At 45.0% G+C, this 18,496-nt stretch overlaps 2 protein-coding genes across 3 annotated transcripts; both read left to right on the forward strand.

The window, feature by feature from the left end:
• Positions 1–1,085: 1,085 nt before the first annotated feature.
• ARPC3 (actin related protein 2/3 complex subunit 3) lies at positions 1,086–5,959 on the forward strand. Of its 2 annotated transcripts, none has more exons than XM_058158802.1 (7): positions 1,086–1,235; positions 2,171–2,270; positions 3,193–3,269; positions 3,417–3,485; positions 3,864–3,990; positions 4,551–4,645; positions 5,683–5,959. In XM_058158802.1, the coding sequence occupies exons 1-7, from the start codon at positions 1,230–1,232 to the stop codon at positions 5,743–5,745; spliced, it is 537 nt and encodes a 178-aa protein (XP_058014785.1). In that variant the 5' UTR covers positions 1,086–1,229; the 3' UTR covers positions 5,746–5,959. The 2 variants fall into 2 exon arrangements, with proteins under 2 accessions (XP_058014785.1, XP_058014786.1); XM_058158803.1 differs by lacking the exon at positions 3,417–3,485 and adding an exon at positions 3,578–3,646.
• A 1,234-nt stretch (positions 5,960–7,193) lies between these two features.
• Positions 7,194–18,003, forward strand: ANAPC7 (anaphase promoting complex subunit 7). Its single transcript, XM_058158617.1, has 11 exons — positions 7,194–7,362; positions 8,394–8,580; positions 9,280–9,399; positions 9,604–9,715; positions 10,090–10,243; positions 11,417–11,559; positions 11,650–11,767; positions 11,857–12,053; positions 14,415–14,639; positions 15,375–15,525; positions 16,709–18,003. The coding sequence occupies exons 1-11, from the start codon at positions 7,262–7,264 to the stop codon at positions 16,896–16,898; spliced, it is 1,698 nt and encodes a 565-aa protein (XP_058014600.1). The 5' UTR covers positions 7,194–7,261; the 3' UTR covers positions 16,899–18,003.
• The last annotated feature ends 493 nt before the right edge of the window (positions 18,004–18,496 follow it).

Here is an 18,496-nt window from a genome sequence, read left to right on the forward strand (position 1 = left end):
AAACACCTGGATGACTAAATAGATGGAAAACCAAAGCTTTGCATGGATAGCACTTGACTATCATTAAGTGTTGTACCTTCTGATTTTTCATGAAGGTATCTTTTCTTTTATGTACACTGAGAGCATCTGCACCAAAGACAAATTCCTTGTATGTCCAATCACACTTGGCCAATAAAAATTCTATTCTATTCCAGCAAAGCTGGCTGGGGAATTCTGAGAGTTGAAGTCCTCCAGGCTTAAAGTTGCCAAGGTTGGAGACCCCTGTTCTCTTCTCTTCTCTTCTCTTCTCTTCTCTTCTCTTCTCTTCTCTTCTCTTCTCTTCTCTTCTCTTCTATTCTATTCTATTCTATTCTATTCTATTCTATTCTATGTACACTGAGAGCATATGCACCAAGACAAATTCCTTTTGTGTCCAATCACACTTGGCCAATAAAAAAATTCTATTCTATTCCTTTTTTCTATCCTATCCTATCCTATCCTATCCTATCCTATCCCTATTTTCTATTCTATTCTATTCTTCTATTCTTCTATTCTATTCTAATTTTCCTCTATTCTCTTCTATTCCTTTTTTCTATTCTATTTTATTCTATTCTATTTTATTCTATTCTTTTATGTACACTGAGAGCAGATGCACCAAGACAAATTCCTTGTGTGTCCAATCACACTTGGCCAATAAAAAAATTCTATTCTATTCTATTCTATTCTATTCTATTCCATGTTTTCTATTCTATTCTATTCTATTCTACATTGTATTTTTTTCTATTCTATTCTATCCTATCCTAGAATTATTATTATTCTAATAATAATAATAATAATAATTAACATGGTCATCCATCTACGGCAGGCAGGATGTATGTGTTTCCTTGTGGAATTCCAAGGGGGAACCTCCCAAAAAGTCCAGAAAAATTGCCTGGCTGAAATACTGCCAGAGGTTTTTCGACGCTCCAATCTGGCCTCCAGCCCTTTAAACAGCGCCAGATGTGGTGGTTGGGGGGGGGGAAAGACTCCCCTTCCCACAATGCTCTGCGCCCGCCGAGGCCCGCTGGGAGTTGAAGTCCGCCGAGCCCGGGCCAGCTGTGCTGCGCTCCGCTCCGCTGCTCTCCGGCGCCCCCTGCCGGCCGCCTGCGCGCAGCTGGAAGAAGGAAGGAAGGGAAGGGAAGGGAAGGAAGCGCCGCGATCGCCTCGCCCGAAGCTGCCCGGCTTGAAACTGCTCTGCTGCCACCGCCCAGATGCCGGTGAGGGGAAGGGGCGGCCAGCCAGCCGGGCCGGGGAGGGTGAGGGGGTCGCCTGGAGGGGCTGCTGCTTGCAAGGCGAGCGGGGGGGGGGAGCAAAGGCGGAGGCGTTGTGCAAGCTGGCTGGGTGGGGTCGGCTGAAAAAAGCAGGAAGGGAGATGATGAGCAGGCAACTTCAACACAAAGCTGTGTGTGTTTGTGTCCTTTGGTGTGTGGTTGTGCTTGTGTGGCTGCTACCCAAGGTGGGGAAGCAGGAAAGTGCATGGCTGGACACGTGTATCATTGGGGATTGTGCATGTGGGGAGGGATGGGGGTCCCACCCCATTTCAGCCCTATGGGGAAAAGGACCCCCGGATCCTGGTTTCTCTGACACCCCCCCACCCGGTCTTTGAGGGGTTGAGTGGGTGGGTGGGTTGCCCCATGGACTCTTTCTGTAGAAACACGGGTGGGGTGGGAAGAGGGGCTGCCAGGGCAGAGGGACACCCCCCCACACACACACACACGTACACACAGAGCTCCCATTTTATGTCTCTGACTTGTAGAGGAAGGGGGGGGATGTGGGGGCGCCAGGTTGGGGCTCCTGCCAAGGACAGTCGATCCTTCGCGGTTAGACCCGACACTTGGGTGGTGGGGAAGGCTAAAAATGTGGGACTTCCCTGTTTTCTCCCCCTTTGATCAAGGAACGAAACGCTGGACGGCGGTTATTTCTTTGGGCCAGGTTGGAACCGGAGGGCCGTAGGTTGCCGACCCTCCTCGGCGTTTCTCATTCTAATGTCATGCTCTCAAAGCAGATCTGTGGGTGGGGTTTGGCATCTTCTTAGAATGTTTCTAAGGAGATCTGGAAGCCCTCCCCCTCCCGTTTCCCCCAAGCGTGGTCCTCCTTCACTGCCAATCAACCCGCCCCCCAACACACACACACCTTCTCTCTTTCACGACAGGCCTATCACTCCACTTTGATGGATCCCGACACCAAACTCGTGGGGAACATGGCTCTGTTGCCCATCAGGAGTCAGTTCAAAGGACCCGCTCCGCGTGAAAGTAAGTCCATTCTCGGAGAATCGACTCTAAGCTTATCCTTGCTTCCAACGTTGGATTCCTCAATGGTAGGAATTATTTGCGATGGGTAGACTTCAACTCCCAGAATTCCCCAGCCAGTTAATCCGACGGCTTAAAAAAAAATCGTGGGTTCTAGGAGAAAGTATTTGGGGATATTTTTGGATTTTTGCATCCACTCCTGTTGCTCAGTGCCATTAGTATAACATAAGATATTGCCGTTGTGCTTTTGTTAATCCTCTGGGTTTGCTATTAGAAACATATAATGAAGTATTAGAACATGCTAAGATACCAAAATCTTGGACGGAGGCTTTAATAACACTGAATAGAATAGAATAGAATAGAATAGAATAGAATAGAATAGAATAGAATAGAATAGAATAGAATAGAATAGAATAGAATATTTTATTGGCCAAGTGTGATTGGACACACAAGGAATTTGTCTTTGGTGCATATGCTCTCAGTGTACATAAAAGAAAAGATACCTTCATCAAGGTACACTTACAACACTTAATGATAGTCATAGGGTACAAATAAGCAATCAGGAAACAATATACACACTTATTCCCAAAAGCAACACTGAAAAGCAGAAGATCCAAAATTACAGACCAATCTCGCTGTTAAATGCCGATTATAAGATGTTTTATGGCTATAACAGCAGACAGAATTCAAAATATACTAAATGAAATCATACACCCAAACCAAAACGGATTTTCTGTCCAATAGACACATAAAAAATAACCTAAGAACCTCTGGGTCTTTTGCACAGCACAGAAGTGTTAATAAATGAATGTATTATGGTGCAACAGCTTCCTTGTACCTTGTAGATATTTGTGGGTGATTTTTAGGGAATGTCTTTTCTTTCATGATGACTCAAAAGACATTGGCTTCCCTTCTTTCTCACCAGCAAAAGATACGGACATAATCGATGAAGCCATCTACTACTTCAAAGCCAATGTGTTCTTTAAAAATTACGAAATCAAGGTAAGGATCTTTAAATGTGTCCCCCCATGAGTCTCTCCGCGAGAGATTAAGGGAAAAAAATAAAACAAGAGAGCTAAAGTTCCTTTTGGAGAGGGGAAAAAAACCCAGACTTGACGTTCCGTCTTCAATTCTCTTTCTTACCTGCAGAATGAGGCTGATCGAACCTTGATCTACATAACTCTCTATATTTCAGAATGCTTGAAAAAGTTGCAGAAGGTAACTTTAAAATAAAAAGCGGTGCCCATTTTTAGTAAAGAGGAAAAAAACAGACTTGACGTTCCGTCTTCAATTCTCTTTCTTACCTGCAGAATGAGGCTGATCGAACCTTGATCTACATAACTCTCTATATTTCGGAATGCTTGAAAAAGTTGCAGAAGGTAACTTTAAAATAAAAAGCGGTGCCCATTTTTAGTAAAGAGAAAAAAAAAGCAAAAAAGAGCTCAGAAATTTAAAGAAATAAAATGTAATGCAAATTGTAGGATGATTGGAACATTTTTTTCCCCCTAAACACAGCCTGCTCCTAAAAGGGCTTATTTCAGAGAGAAAATGTACTGAAATTGGTTTTTAGATTTTCATTTTTGGTTTTCTCTTCAGTGCAATTCCAAAGGCCAGGGGGAAAAAGAAATGTATACTTTGGGGATCACCAATTTCCCGATTCCTGGAGAACCGGGATTCCCACTGAATGCTCTTTATGCCAGACCCAGCAACAAGCAGGAAGAAGGTAAGCAGGTTTGGGAGGAAAAAAAGAAAAATTGCAAGCTAGGGTACCTGAATCCCATTCATAAAACACGGCTAGTTAGATATAAGAACACCTGAGGTTTGCGCAACTCACTTCTGTGTATAGCATTGGGATAATATGCGACTTAGTCGTGGTTTAGCTGCTTTTTCCATGTCACTGAAAATCAAGGTTTAATTGGACATTTTTACCCTCCTGTTGGCAAAGGAATGCCGAGTTTATTTGTTTGGATGATTAATCAATTTACCAATCTACGTCAGAGCTCAGTTTCCCTGCATCCGAGCCACAAAACATCCCTCCAAAAAAGGCCATCAAAAATATGGCTGGCTGGTTTAAATCCGTCCATTAGAAAGAGTCTTAATTTTGCTTTAAAATGGGCTCTCGGAGGAAAAACCAGATCTTTTGCAAAATAATAATAATAATAATTCTAAAAAACTGGTGGTTTGGGACAAAGGGGAGAATTTTAAAGCTTTAATTCTTTGACGTTCAAGTGCTGTAACAGGATCCATTTCTACATTGCTGACGGTGTCTTTTTCTACTTTCAGAGGTCATGCGTGGGTATTTGCAGCAACTGAGGCAAGAAACCGGCTTGAGGCTTTGCGAGAAGGTTTTTGATCCCCAGAGTGACAAACCCAGCAAGGTGAGAGGCTCTTCCTGTTTCTCCTTCGGCTCCGTTCAATACTTAACAATAGAGGTTGCTTTTTAAAGACAAGAACAGAAAAATAGTTGAAATATTGAGTATATCTTTTCTTTTATGTACACTGAGAGCATAGGCACCAAGACAAATGCCTTGTGTGTCCAATCACACTTGGCCAATAAAAAATTCTATTCTATTCTATTCTATTCTATTCTATTCTATTCTATTCTATTCCTGTGTTCTATTCTATTCTAGTCTACTCCTATATTCTATTCTATTCTATTCCATTCCATTCCATTCCATTCCATTCCATTCCTCTATTCTTATTCTATTCTATTCTATTCTATTCTATTCTATTCTATTCTAATTCTATTCTTATATTCCATTCCATTCCATTCCATTTCTCTATTCTATTCTATTCTATTCCTGTATTCTATTCTATTCTACTCCTATATTCTATTCTATTCTATTCTATTCTATTCTAATTCTATTCTTATATTCCATTCCATTCCATTCCTCTATTCTTATTTTATTCTATTCTATTCTATTCTATTCTATTCTATTCTAATTCTATTCTTATATTCCATTCCATTCCATTCCATTCCTCTATTCTTATTCTATTCTATTCTATTCTATTCTATTCTATTCTATTCTATTCTATTCTATTCCTGTGTTCTATTCTATTCTATTCTAATTCTATTCTTATATTCCATTCCATTCCATTCCATTCCTCTATTCTATTCTATTCTATTCTATTCTATTCTATTCTATTCTATTCTATTCTATTCTATTCTACTCCTATATTCTATTCTATTCTATTCTAATTCTATTCTTATATTCCATTCCATTCCATTCCATTCCTCTATTCTTATTATATTCTATTTTATTCTATTCTATTCTGTTTCAAAACTGCATCAATCTTAAGATTGCTTATTTGGAGTTCAGCCGAGCCTCGGGCCTTGAAAATGGATTTAAGTGACTGTTGTGGTTTTTGATGACAGCTGCTTTTCTGTTACTTATCTTTCCTTTTTCTCTCCTAGTGGTGGACCTGTTTTGTGAAAAGGCAATTCATGAACAAAAGCCTGTCAGGCCCAGGGCAGTGAAGACAACGGTTAGATCTGTGGTTACAGCATTCTCTGTTCCCAGGGTGATTCAAATCATTGCTTCTGTTTTAATATAAGTTTTCCACCGAAAAGAGAAAAAGTATTTCTGGATGCCAGGTCACCAATGGGAGGGAGGATGGAGCTAAAAAATAATAATAAATCACGTGCAATTCTTGTCAAGCTTGATAATAATAAAAGCGAAAGTTCTTTCTAATGCTGTTTTTTCTTGAGACCGTCCAGCTCGAATTCAATTCAGTTATTATTCTTAATGGCTGAGAACGACAGTAAGGGAGGGGATGTCCAGAAGGCATTTGGTAGGGAATGCTGTTGTGCACTTTTAATAGATTTGCAGGATGCATCTGCTCTAAAGTTTTATAAGTCTTATGAAGTTTTATGGCGTAGGGTTTCCTGCCTGGGCAGGGGGTTGGACTAGAAGACCTCCAAGGTCCCTTCCAACTCTGTTATTATTATTATTAAGTCCTATAATGTAAGCACTGCAGAGCAAAAAAAAAAAAAAGTATCATACCAACGATTGCATCACACAAAGCGGTTGTCTCCAAGAAAACATGCATAAAACGTGCGCAGAGCCACTCTGGGTGAGTTGGGGGCCATATAGATCTATTAACCCTCAACACTGTCAAACTATTTACTGAATCTGCACTACTATTAATCTTCTCATAGTTCCCATCACCAATCTCTTTCCACTTATGACTGTATGACTATAACTTGTTGCTGGCAATCCTTATGATTTATATTGATATATTGACCATCATTTGTGTTGTAAATGTTGTACCTTGATGAAGGTATCTTTTCTTTTTATGTACACTGAGAGCATTTGCACCAAAGACAAATTCCTTGTGTGTCCAATCACACTTGGCCAATAAAAAAATTCTATTCTATTCTATTCTATTCTATTCTATTCTATTCTATTCTATTAAATACATAAATAATAGGTCTGTTGTTTTAGCAATAAATAGCCCATGGCTATAAGGGGCAAAATGTGCCACCTTCCTCCCATCCTTATTTATTTTCAAATAAAAACATCTTGCCAAGGATCTGGCACCACCCAACACTGCCTGCCTGCAATCATATATACTTTGCAATATAGTGCTGGGGGCGCCCGGTTGGCGAAGGAAGCAGGTGCCCTTCCGCGCATGCTCAGAAGGTACCGTTCGCCCGTTTCCTATTTTCTAAAGCCGGTTTTGGGCGAAGTGTCTAACTCTGTGCCTGATGTAAGCCCCCCACCCCGATTTATACGAAGGATAAAGATCGTACACGGGTAACATTTACGTTTTGGAAGAGGAGAGTGAAATCCGCGGCGCGGCGGCGTGGAAAAAGCGGCCGCTCCTGGATTTTATTTTATTTTTTTGGACAGGCGCACGTTAGGCAGCTCCACACCGGGAGGGGGCGTGGCCTGCAGTGTCATGGCCGCCCTCGGCGCGAGGACCCCGTGGGGAGGCGCCATTTTAGACTCTTTCGGCCGATTTCGTCGCTGCCGGTTCGCTTCTCCGCCGCCATGAGCGTCGTGGATCATGTGCGGGAGATGGCGGCCGCCGGGCTCCACTCCAACGTGCGGCTGCTCAGCGGCCTCCTGCTCACCATGAGCGGCAACAACCCGTGAGTGAGGCGGGCCCCGGGCCCCCCCCCCCGCCCACCGGAAGCGAAGCGGGGAAAGGAGACCACGCAGCGATCGGCCGGAGGGGGAGAAAAAAAAAAGGCAGCCCTGCAGCTCACATCCTCCGATCGCCACAGGGCTGGGGATGATGGGTGTGGAGATTCCAGAGCAGCACTTCTAATAATAATAATAATAATAATAATAATAATAATAATAATAATAATAATAATAATAATAATAATAATAATAATAATAATATATCAGAGTTGGAAGGGACCTTGGAGGTCTTCTAGTCCAACCCCCTGCTTGATTTTGGCAGCTTGAAGATGGGGTGTGTGTGTGTGTGGAAAAAAAAACTACAACTCCCAGCTTGGCTGGCTGGCTGGGGGGGATGATGGGAGTTGTAGTCCTCCCCTCCCCCATCTTCAAGCGGCCAAGGTTGAGAAGCACTGCTCCTCTAGGCTCTGTGGGAGGCTGGCTCTGGAGGATGGGATAGGGAATCTTAAGCAGGGTGGGCGAGAAGGCGGGTGCGCTGGCTGGGGGTGATGGGAGTTCTAGCATCCCCCATCTTCAGGCTCAGCTGAGGTTGAGAAACGCTGCTCTAGATACTATGGGAGGCTGGCTCAGGAAGATGGGATAGGGAATATTATGCAGGGTGGGCGAGAAGACGGGTGCGCTGGCTGGGGATGATGGGAGTTCTAGCATCCCCCATCTTCAACCACAGCCGAGGTTGAGAAACACTGCTTTAGACACTATGGGAGGTTGTTCTCAGGAGGATGGGATAGGGAATCTAGGCAGGGAGGGGTCGGGCTGGGGAAGATGGGACTTGTAGTATGTGAGCCCAGCTGAAAGAAGCCAGGTGGGGGAAACCTTACCTTGCCAAATATTTGCGCGGTCGAGTTTGCCTCCTGCTGCGTTTTCTCTTGAGCTTGGCCTACCTCGCAAGGTGGGTGTGCAGGGGAAGGGAGTGCCAGGAAGAGGCTGACTCGCTCCGACGGGGACTCTCAATCGCCGCTTGTCCTTTTTCTTGCAGGGAGCTCTTCTCCCCCTCGCAGAAGTACCAGCTGCTGGTCTACCACGCCGACTCCCTCTTCCACGACAAAGAATACCGCAACGCCGTCAGCAAGTACACCATGGCTCTCCAGCAGAAGAAGGCCCTGAGCAAGACCTCCAAAGTCCGGCCCTCCACCGGCAGCGCGGCCTCCACTCCCCAGAGCCAGGTGGGTCGAGGGCCCACCTGCCTGGGTCTAACCACGATGGTTAGCCGCCAACCCCAAACTTGGCGGCTTTAAGACTTGTGGACTTCAACTCCCAGAATTCTCCAGCCAGCATAGCTTCATTCTCAGCTTAGTCCAAATTAATTCCAAAACGAAATCCTTCAGAAAAAGCCCTTTGGCCTTATCACAAACCTTTATCTTCTTTGGCACCCTGCCAAAGGCTTTTCTTGGCAAAGCCCCACAAAGTTCAGAAACAAGAGACGCCGAATAGAAACAGATGTAGCAACGTTGCTTTCCTACGAAGAGCCCGAGCCTTTGCTGCTCTTTTAAGCCTTATATGGGTGGGGCCAATCATCTCCTGGCCTTACTCCCGAGTTGTCCTTTTTGCTTGAGCTGCTCTTGCCTTCTGGCAGCTCTTCTCATGCATGTATTAGGAACAGGCTTCTCCGGTTCCTCTGCCTCACTACTGTCAGCTTCTGGAGGCTCCGGAATCTGTGTATCTCTCCCCTATGGCCCTGGTCCCATCTCTGCCTTTGATGCAGAGCCCTCGTCCAGGCCTTCCCCTGACTCCAGGACTGGCCCATCGTCCTCCCCAGCCTCCTCACTGTCCGACTCCGCTGGCAGCTCAGCGGGCTGCTGACGGACCACAACAAGGAGTCACAAAACCATTGAATAGAAAAGATGTGCCTGTTTTTTTTCTAGTGTCTGCCTTCTGAAATCGAAGTGAAATACAAAATGGCCGAATGCTACACCATGTTAAAGCAAGACAAAGATGCCATTGCCGTCCTTGATGGTATCCCTTCCAGACAGAGGACCCCCAAGGTAGGTTCCTCTCCGTGGATTGAACCCGGGCGAGGTTGTTGTTTTTTTTCCTGGCACCTGAGGTGTTCCCACACAAGGACGCCACTTTGCCGCCAAACTTAAGACGCCGTCGCCAAGCTGGGGCCTTGTGTGTCAGTGGTTGGGAGGGAGGGATGTCTCTCGGTTGAAAGCTTTGCCGGAGTTGCTCTGGTGTTTCTCTTGCAGATTAACATGATGCTGGCCAGTTTGTACAAGAAGACGGGCCAAGAACGTTCCTCGGTGACCAGTTACAAGGAGGTTCTGAGGCAGTGCCCGCTGGCTCTCGATGCCATTCTAGGTAGCTCCCCCCACTCCCTTCCTTCCTCCGTTGCTTGTCGCCGTTTTTAAGGAATAAAGTTGGCTACTTTGACATCAAGGTTTGGCCAAGTGTCAAAATTCTCAGGGAAGGGATGGTGGAACGCCTCCGAGTGAGCGTAATGGGCTTGTGCCTTACTGTTTTTGAAAATCAGGAGTTTTAAGTGCAGGAACGGGGTTCGGTTTTATCTTGAATTTTTTTGGTTGAAACGTCTTTCCTTTGGTCTGCTCCGGCCACGCTGGGTGGGCTCCAGCTCCCATGAAACGCTCCCAACCTGGTCTCGTTGCGTTCAGCTGCCCGACCGAGCCTTGCTTTTGTTAGCCTGGACATCGTAACCGCGGTCTGTCCCCATCTAGGCTTGTTGTCGCTCTCGGTGAAGGGCGCAGAAGTGGCTTCCTTGACCATGAATGTGATTCAGAGCATTCCGAACCTAGACTGGCTTTCGGTGTGGATCAAAGCATACGCGTTTGTGCACACGGGCGATAACACCAGAGCCATCAACACAATCTGGTGAGCACCCAGATCGAAATGTTGGTGGTTTAATCCAATTGGGACGCACAAATCCTTGGAACCAAAACTGGAAGCGTGAAATCTAGAATGCGTTTTTTTTTTAATTTACATTTATATCCCGCCCTTCTCCGAAGACTCAGGGCGGCTTACATTGTGTAAGGCAATAGACTCATTCTATTTGTATATTTATATACAAAGTCAACTTATTGCCCCCCCAACAATCTGGGTCCTCATTTTACCTACCTTATAAAGGATGGAAGGCTGCATCAACCTTGGGCCTGGTGGGACTCGAGCCTGCAGTAATTGCAAGCAGCTGTGTTTAATAACAGGCTATCTTACAGCCTGAGCCACACCGCGGCTTCCCCCCCTCTCGATTATGGAAGTTCCCTTCCTTTCATTCGTGAGAGATAGGGACTCCAGAATATTGTTTTACAACAAATCCTTTTTTTTCCATATAGAATAGAATAGATCGAATAGAATTTTTTTGTTGGCCAAGTGTGATTGGACACACAAGGAATTTGTCTTGGTGCATATGCTCTCAGTGTACATAAAAGAAAAAATACTTTCATCAAGGTATACAGCACTTAATGATAGTCATAGGCTACAAATAAGCAATCAGGAAACAATATCAGTATAAAACATAAGATACAAGCAAAGTTACAGTCACGCAGTCATAAGTGGGAGGAGATGGATGATCAGAATGATGAGACAATTAATAGTAGTGCAGATTTAGTAAATAGTTTGACAGTGTTGAGGGAATTATTTATTTAGCAGAGCGATGGTGTTCGGGGGAAAAAACTGTTCTTGTGTCTAGTTGTTCTGGTGTGCAGTGCTCTATAGCAGGGGTCTCCAACCTTGGTCCCTTTAAGACTTGTGGACTTCAACTCCCAGAGACCCTCAGCCAGCAAAGCTGGCTGAGGAACTCTGGGAGTTGAAGTCCACAAGTCTTAAAGGGACCAAGGTTGGAGACCCCTGCTCTATAGCATCGTTTTGAGGGTAGGAGTTGCAACAGTTTATGTCCAGGATGCGAGGGGTCTGTAGATATTTTCACAGCCCTCATTTTGACTCGTGCAGTATACAGGTCCTCAATGGAAGGCAGGTTGGTAGCCATTGTTTTTTCTGCAGTTCTAATTACCCTACATTTCTGTGTTTTTGTTCCCCCCTTAAAAAAAGCTCACTGGAGAAAAAATCACTCCTGAGAGACAATGTGGATATATTGGGCAGTTTAGCAGACCTGTATTTCAGAGCCGGGGACAACAAGAACGCCATCCTAAAATTCGAACAGGCCCAAATGTTGGATCCATATTTAATCAAAGGTCAGGCTCCAGAAAATAGGGACAGAAAATTTTGGGTTATCGTTTCTTGTTCTTCTGAAGTTTTATTGTTCTTTTAATTTCGTTTCTCAGGAATGGATGTCTACGGTTATTTACTGGCTCGGGAGGGTCGACTCGAGGATGTGGAGAACCTTGGATGCCGGCTGTTCAACATCTCTGACCAGCACGCCGAGCCTTGGGTTGTCTCAGGGTAAACCATGACCGTTCCTCCTTTCCTCAAAAGTATTCCAAGCCCCATCCGACCTCCGTTTCAGGCTTCCCTCTTCCTCCTTTCCTCAGCTGCCACAGCTTCTACAGCAAGCGCTACTCGCGGGCCTTGTACCTGGGAGCCAAAGCCATCCAGTTGAACAGTAACAGCGTCCAGGCCCTGCTGTTGAAAGGGGCCGCCCTACGGAACATGGGCAGAGTGCAGGAGGCCATCATCCACTTCCGCGAAGCAATCCGGCTCGCCCCGTGCAGGCTGGACTGCTACGAAGGTGAGGGAACCGCCTGAGGTAAAATGTTTTTGAGAAGCCTCAAAATTCCCACCCGGTTTCCTTTTGGGACATCGCTGATCATCTGGGTAGAGATTGGTGGACGTCACTGAAGGTGTTGTGTCTGCACCCCCCGAGCCGGGCCCCCTGCCAGAAAGTGACTTGGAAAGTGAGGGGGAAGGGCCATCAGGACTTACCTTGGGAGCACCGGCTTCCCTGGTTCAGCTCCAGGAGCCAGAAGCAGGCCAGGTGGAGGAGATAACGAGGCCTCCGTCCCCTGACTCTTTCCCCCCCCAGGCCACGCCTCCAGACCCAGCTGATGGCAATCAGGCCTGGCTGGACCCTAAGTTTCGTAGGCAGGAAAGGCGGGAACAACAGAAACAGAGGTGGGGCAGGCCTAGGAAGTGCTGAGTCATGGAGCCACACCCCACAGGATATAAAAGCAGCAAGGGCTGCTGTACCTCTTCGTAGCAGGCAAATCAACTGCTTGACTAAGAGCTGAAGTACTGTTTGTTGACTCATCGGCATCAAGGGAGATAACAGAGACACTTGGCAGGCGCTCACTCGTTTGCTACCAGAGCTGATAGTGCCGGCTAATTAAGCCATTGCTCGGACAGAGGTGAGGGGGACAGAACAGAAGGTCTCTGAAGATGCTCAATCATCCATGGTTTTTTTTCCCTTGAAAATGTCTCGCTTCTCATCCAAGAAGCTTTTTCAAGAACTGAAGAAGCTCCTTGGATGAGAAGCAAAATGTTTTCAAGGGGAAAAAAAACCCAAGGAAGTCCGGTTGCCTTTTGGAACCATTTTTGAGACATCTCTGAAATTTTGAGCTTGTGCTGAACTCAGCTGTTGCTTTGTTTCTTTCTTTTTTAAAAAAAAGTTTTTATTTTATTTTTATATAAACAGTCTATTTTCCATTAACCTGTGTCTCGTCTGGGTACAAATATTTTGCGCCAACATTAAAATATACAGTCTTTCTCATTGTTTAATCTCACCTTAGCTTAATTTCCAATACCTTTAGCATCTTAATATTATAACAGTCCCATTGTGATTTATTTAACTCTATTAATCATATTAACGAATAGAATAGAATAGAATTTTTATTGGCCAAGTGTGATTGGATGCACAAGGAATTTGTCTTGGTGCAAATGCTCTCAGTGTACATAGAATAGAATAGAATAGAATAGAATAGAATAGAATAGAATAGAATTTTTATTGGCCAAGTGTGATTGGACGCACAAGGAATTTGTCTTGGTGCATATGCTCTCGGTGTACATAGAATAGAATAGAATAGAATAGAATAGAATAGAATAGAATAGAATAGAATTTTTATTGGCCAAGTGTGATTGGATGCACAAGGAATTTGTCTTGGTGCAAGTGCTCTCAGTGTACATAGAATAGAATAGAATAGAATAGAATAGAATTTTTATTGGCCAAGTGTGATTGGATGCACAAGGAATTTGTCTTGGTGCAAATGCTCTCAGTGTACATAGAATAGAATAGAATAGAATAGAATAGAATAGAATAGAATAGAATTTTTATTGGCCAAGTGTGATTGGATGCACAAGGAATTTGTCTTGGTGCAAGTGCTCTCAGTGTACATAGAATAGAATAGAATAGAATAGAATAGAATAGAATAGAATAGAATAGAATAGAATAGAATAGAATAGAATAGAATAGAATTTTTATTGGCCAAGTGTGATTGGACGCACAAGGAATTTGTCTTGGTGCATAAGCTCTCATTGTACATAAAAGAAAAGATACCTTTATCAAGGTACAACACTAAATGATAGTCATGGAGTACAAATTTAACACTTAATGATACAAGTTTTTAAATACATTTTCTATACTTTAAATAAGTTCTTTTACTATTAATTTTTATATCTATTCTCTAACTACTGGTAAAAAGATTCGCAAATTGCATAATAATCAGTTTGCTCTTTCTCTTTGATAGCCAGTGTCAATCTGTTCATTTCTGCACATTCTAATCACATTCTCATCCGCAGGGATCTCTTCACTTTTCCAATTTTGTGCAGATACAATCCTAGCTGCTGTTATAACATGAATAATCAAACATACGCTTTCTTTACTATAAGTTTCTGGTAAAATTTCCCCAGCAAAAATATTTCAGGTTTTAAGTCAATACGTTGTTGTATCATCTTTTCCAGCCAGATATGTATTTTAATCCAATATTTTTTTTGCTTCCGCATGGGTCCACCACATACAATAGTACGAGCCCGGTGTCTGGTGGCCTTTTCAAAATTTAGCTGATTTGTCTTTAAACAGGACAAAGCCGTTGCTGTGTTTCTGAGCTGTTCCTTTTCTCCTGGGCTGGTCCTTCATCAACCTCTTTCCGCCCTTCAGGTCTCATCGAGTGCTACCTGGCCTCCAACGGGCTCCGTGAGGCCACCGTGATGGCCAACAACGTCTACAAGACCCTGGGCGCCAACGCTCAGACGCTGACGCTCCTGGCCACCGTCTGCCTGGAGGATCCCGTGGCCCAAGAGAAGGCCAAGACCTTGCTGGACAAGGCCCTGATGCAACGCCCCGATTACATCAAAGCCGTGGTCAAGAAGGCCGAACTGCTCAGTGAGTCGGCTTCCCCTCCCCTCCCCCCACTCTCTGTCGCTGACGGATGAAGTCCAGCCCATTTAGATGGCCGCTAAACGGAGCCTGTCCGCTCTTGGAAGGCCAAAGGGTGCAGATCTGCAGAAGCCGGAATTTGCATGGGGTTTTTCTTGTTGGTCGACGGGTTTGTTCGCTTATATATCCTGCCTTTACTATTTTTATAAATAACTCAAGGCAGTGAAGATGTGCAATACTCCCTTCTTCCTCCTGTTTTTCCCCCATAACAACCATTCTGTGGGTTGGGCTGAGAGAGGGAGGGACTGGCCCAGACTCACCCAGGCATTTTCATGGCTAAGTTGGAACTAGAACTCGTGGTCTCCTGAGGATTTGGCCCAAAGTCACCCAGTTGGCTTTCATGCATAAGGCAGGACTAGAACTCCCAGTCTCCTGGTGTTTGGCCCCAAATCACCCAGCCGGCTTTCAGGGCTAAGTCGGAACTAGAACTCATAGTTTCCTGGTGATCGGCCCCAAATCACCCAGCTGGCTTTCGTGCCTAAAGTGGGACTAGAACTCCCAGTCTCCTGGTGATCGGCCCCAAATGACCCAGCTGGCTTTCAGGGATAAATCAGGACTCGAATTTACCATCTCCTGCCTCATCTCCTCCTACAGCCCTGCAGGTGCTGTAACCACTACTAAGCCAAACTGGCTCTTACGAACCGTTTGTTGGGCTGCTTTTTAATCTTCCTTTCCCAACAGGCCGAGAACAGAAGTACGACGACGGAATCGCTCTGCTCCGCAACGCCTTGGCCAACCAGAGCGACTGCATCCTCCATCGGATGTTGGGCGACTTCCTGGTGGCAGTCAATGAATACCAGGAAGCCATGGACCAGTACAGTATCGCTTTGAGGTAGCCCCTTCCAAACTCCAGTTGGCTTTGGCCGTAGCTCCCTTTCTTCTCCGCTCTCCCTTAACGCTGCTCTGTGTCTCATTTTTTTATGCAGAAAATCCTCGGCCTCTTAAAAGAGGGTCCTAGGGCCTTGCTTGTTCTCAGTAGTAGTAGGGTGGAATAGTAGTAACTCCTTGACTTACTGTCACCATTTGAAGACGTTCGTGCTTTGAAGCCTGCTTTTCCAAAAAAATCCCTTTGGGAGTTCAGTTCAGCCCTCTTTTTCCCATCTTTTTAGAAAAAATAACATTTGATTCTCCTTTCAGATAGACTGTTTCGCTCGGATTAATAATCATCACAGCTTTTTTTTCCCCCAACTTGACTTAAACGCTTCTGTTTTTAATACAGCAGAAGCAGAAAATAATTTGTCCAAATGGCCACCAACAAATAAGGGGAGATAGAAGGATTTAAAAAACTTTTCTGAAAGTACTTTTGTCATATTTCTGTGTCATAATTGGAGGAACATAAATGTACTGTTATGTTAATGTTTTTTTTTTTAAAAAAGCAGCAGAAATCCTCAAAAGGTTCCTTTCTGCCTTTGAACCAGGAGTGAAATGCTCCCAGTTTAGATCGGATCAGATCAGATTAGATCAGATCACCCGATCCGATAGTGATGGCCGCGGGCGGTTCAGAGAACCGGTAGCAAAATTTCCTGCCCCATCCCCCCCATGCCCAGCTGAGCCGCGCGATCATCAGAGGTTTTGTTTTTTTTAACTTTTAAAAGCATTTTTTCTTCGGCCGAAAAAAATGCTTTTAAAAGTTAAAAAAAAGCCTCTGATGATCGTGCGGCTCAGCTGGGATCATCAGAACCTTTTAAAAGCATTTTTTTACTACCTCTTCGGCCGAAGAGATTGTAGAAAAAATGCTTTTAAAAGTTTTTTTAAAAAAGTTGGCCACGCTCACCCAGTCACATTACCCGCCACCATGCCACGCCCACAGAACCGGTAGTAACAAATTTTACATTTCACCCCTGCTTTGAGCATCCAAGCAAAATCCCCCTTTTTCCACCCCTTTCCCAAAGCAATCCTTGGGGGAGGGGAGACGCCTTGAGTCGTGGCAGGCCAGGTGAGGATTCAAGGCAGGCCCCCTCTCCCCACCCCAACTTCCCTCCCGGGCCATGATCTTTTCTGTCTCCCCTCCCCAGCTTGGATCCCAACGACCAGAAGTCCCTGGAAGGCATGCAGAAAATGGAGAAGGAAGAGAGCCCTACCGACGCCACCCAGGAAGAGGATGTGGACGACATGGAAGGCAGCGGAGAGGAAGGGGATCTCGAAGGCAGTGACAGCGAGGCGGCCCTGTGGGTCGATCAGGAGCAGTGGTTCCGTGGGCAGTGAGGCAGCCGTGGACGCCCAACGCAGCACTTACCACGCAAGGGGCGTCGGGTATCCTCACCTTCCTTGGCAAGGACAGGAATGTGGATTGAGGGACACATATCCGAGGCCCGGACCCATGAAAAAAGAAGAATATTCGGCTATTTATGGACTGCAAAGGCTGAGCGGCTTGTGTTTTAAGGGGTGGGGAGCGAAGAGGTTCGGGCCTCCCAACTGTAATTTCAAGTCCTTTCTAAAATTAGACCCCCTTTCAAAGGAATTTTTAAGTCTTTTTCCGAACCTGCCTTCCTTTGGAAATCATTGCAAAAGTCATTTACGCTTTATCCCCAGCGGCGTTAGAAGCGAGAAGCTATTCTTTCCTTTGATGGGAGAGAGCCTTTAGAGGCCCAAAACGCCTCCAGGAACTGGCAAGAGGGAATTTGGAGGGGGGAGGGGGTTTGAAAGGGGGGAGGGGGAAAATAAGCTTTTTTCCAGCTTTCCCCCCCCCCCTCCTCCCAACTCCTGGGTTTTGAGTGCGAGGTTTAGCGTGCATGCTTTTTTTTTGAAAACGGAAGCGTGCCACTTCAGGATACCGATAGACAAAACGGCTGTCGGAAGTACATCCAGAGAATTCAAGGGTTTTTGTGTGTGTGTGTGTGTGGCTTTTTTATACAAAGCTTAATGCGTGAGTGACTTTCCTTTTTGGATATTGTGGATATTAGATGGAGCGAGATGGAGCGCCGCCAAACAAAGAACAGCCGCGCCAAGGCGTAATCCCAATTAGTCTTGATTAAGCTTTATCCCTTCCCTAGAAAAAGGAGTATTAAAAATGGATTTTTTTCCTCCCCAATTTTCTGCTTCAGATTCCGATTTGGCTCCCGTTAAATAACTCAGTTTGGCCACAGGTTACGCTGGGCCCGTCCCGTCGCTCGCGTGCGAATGGCGTTCAGAGTTTTCGCAAAGGAATGGGTCTTTCATCCGAGTCCCCAAAATTCTCTTTTCTGCACCCCCTCAGAACTTTTATTTCTTGGTTATGTTTAGGGGGTGCTTCTCGCACGTACCTTTGTTGTAATATTTCACCGTTTCTTGAGACTAAATGGGTACTGTTGAAATAAACTGCCTTCATCCATTTTGGTAACTCAGCCGGTCGTATTATTGTCATGCCCGTAAAAGTGTTTTTATTATCCGCTTTCCTCTTTTTATAGTGGACTTTTTGACCTCTGTAACTTACAGGTTTATCTTATTCGGTTATTTAATGTTTATTTCTTCCCATTGAACACTAGTAAGAATGAAAGCACCCTAAACCAAAAAAATCTTCATCTACCAGACCTCGATTAGATGTATGCTGTGGCCGAATCGCATCATTCTGCCTCTTAGTTTATTTTCATTGGGTGAATATTTTAGAATTTATTTGACCTCGAATGGAGCCTGGCTGAGCTCTTTGCAGCCGACAAGTGAGGGATAATAATTCCTGCTGACCAGCCGTGCTTGTTCCTAATATTTTCGGGACAAGCCGCCTCTGGTCTTACAAATGGGTAGGTGGGCTTAATCACTAACAATTAACACTGGGAGCGTCGCGTGTTTCACAGCAGTTGACAGGCGGTTACATCATTAAACCCATG

Source organism: Ahaetulla prasina, chromosome 15 (assembly GCF_028640845.1).
Source record: "Ahaetulla prasina isolate Xishuangbanna chromosome 15, ASM2864084v1, whole genome shotgun sequence".
Lineage (NCBI taxonomy): Eukaryota > Metazoa > Chordata > Lepidosauria > Squamata > Colubridae > Ahaetulla > Ahaetulla prasina.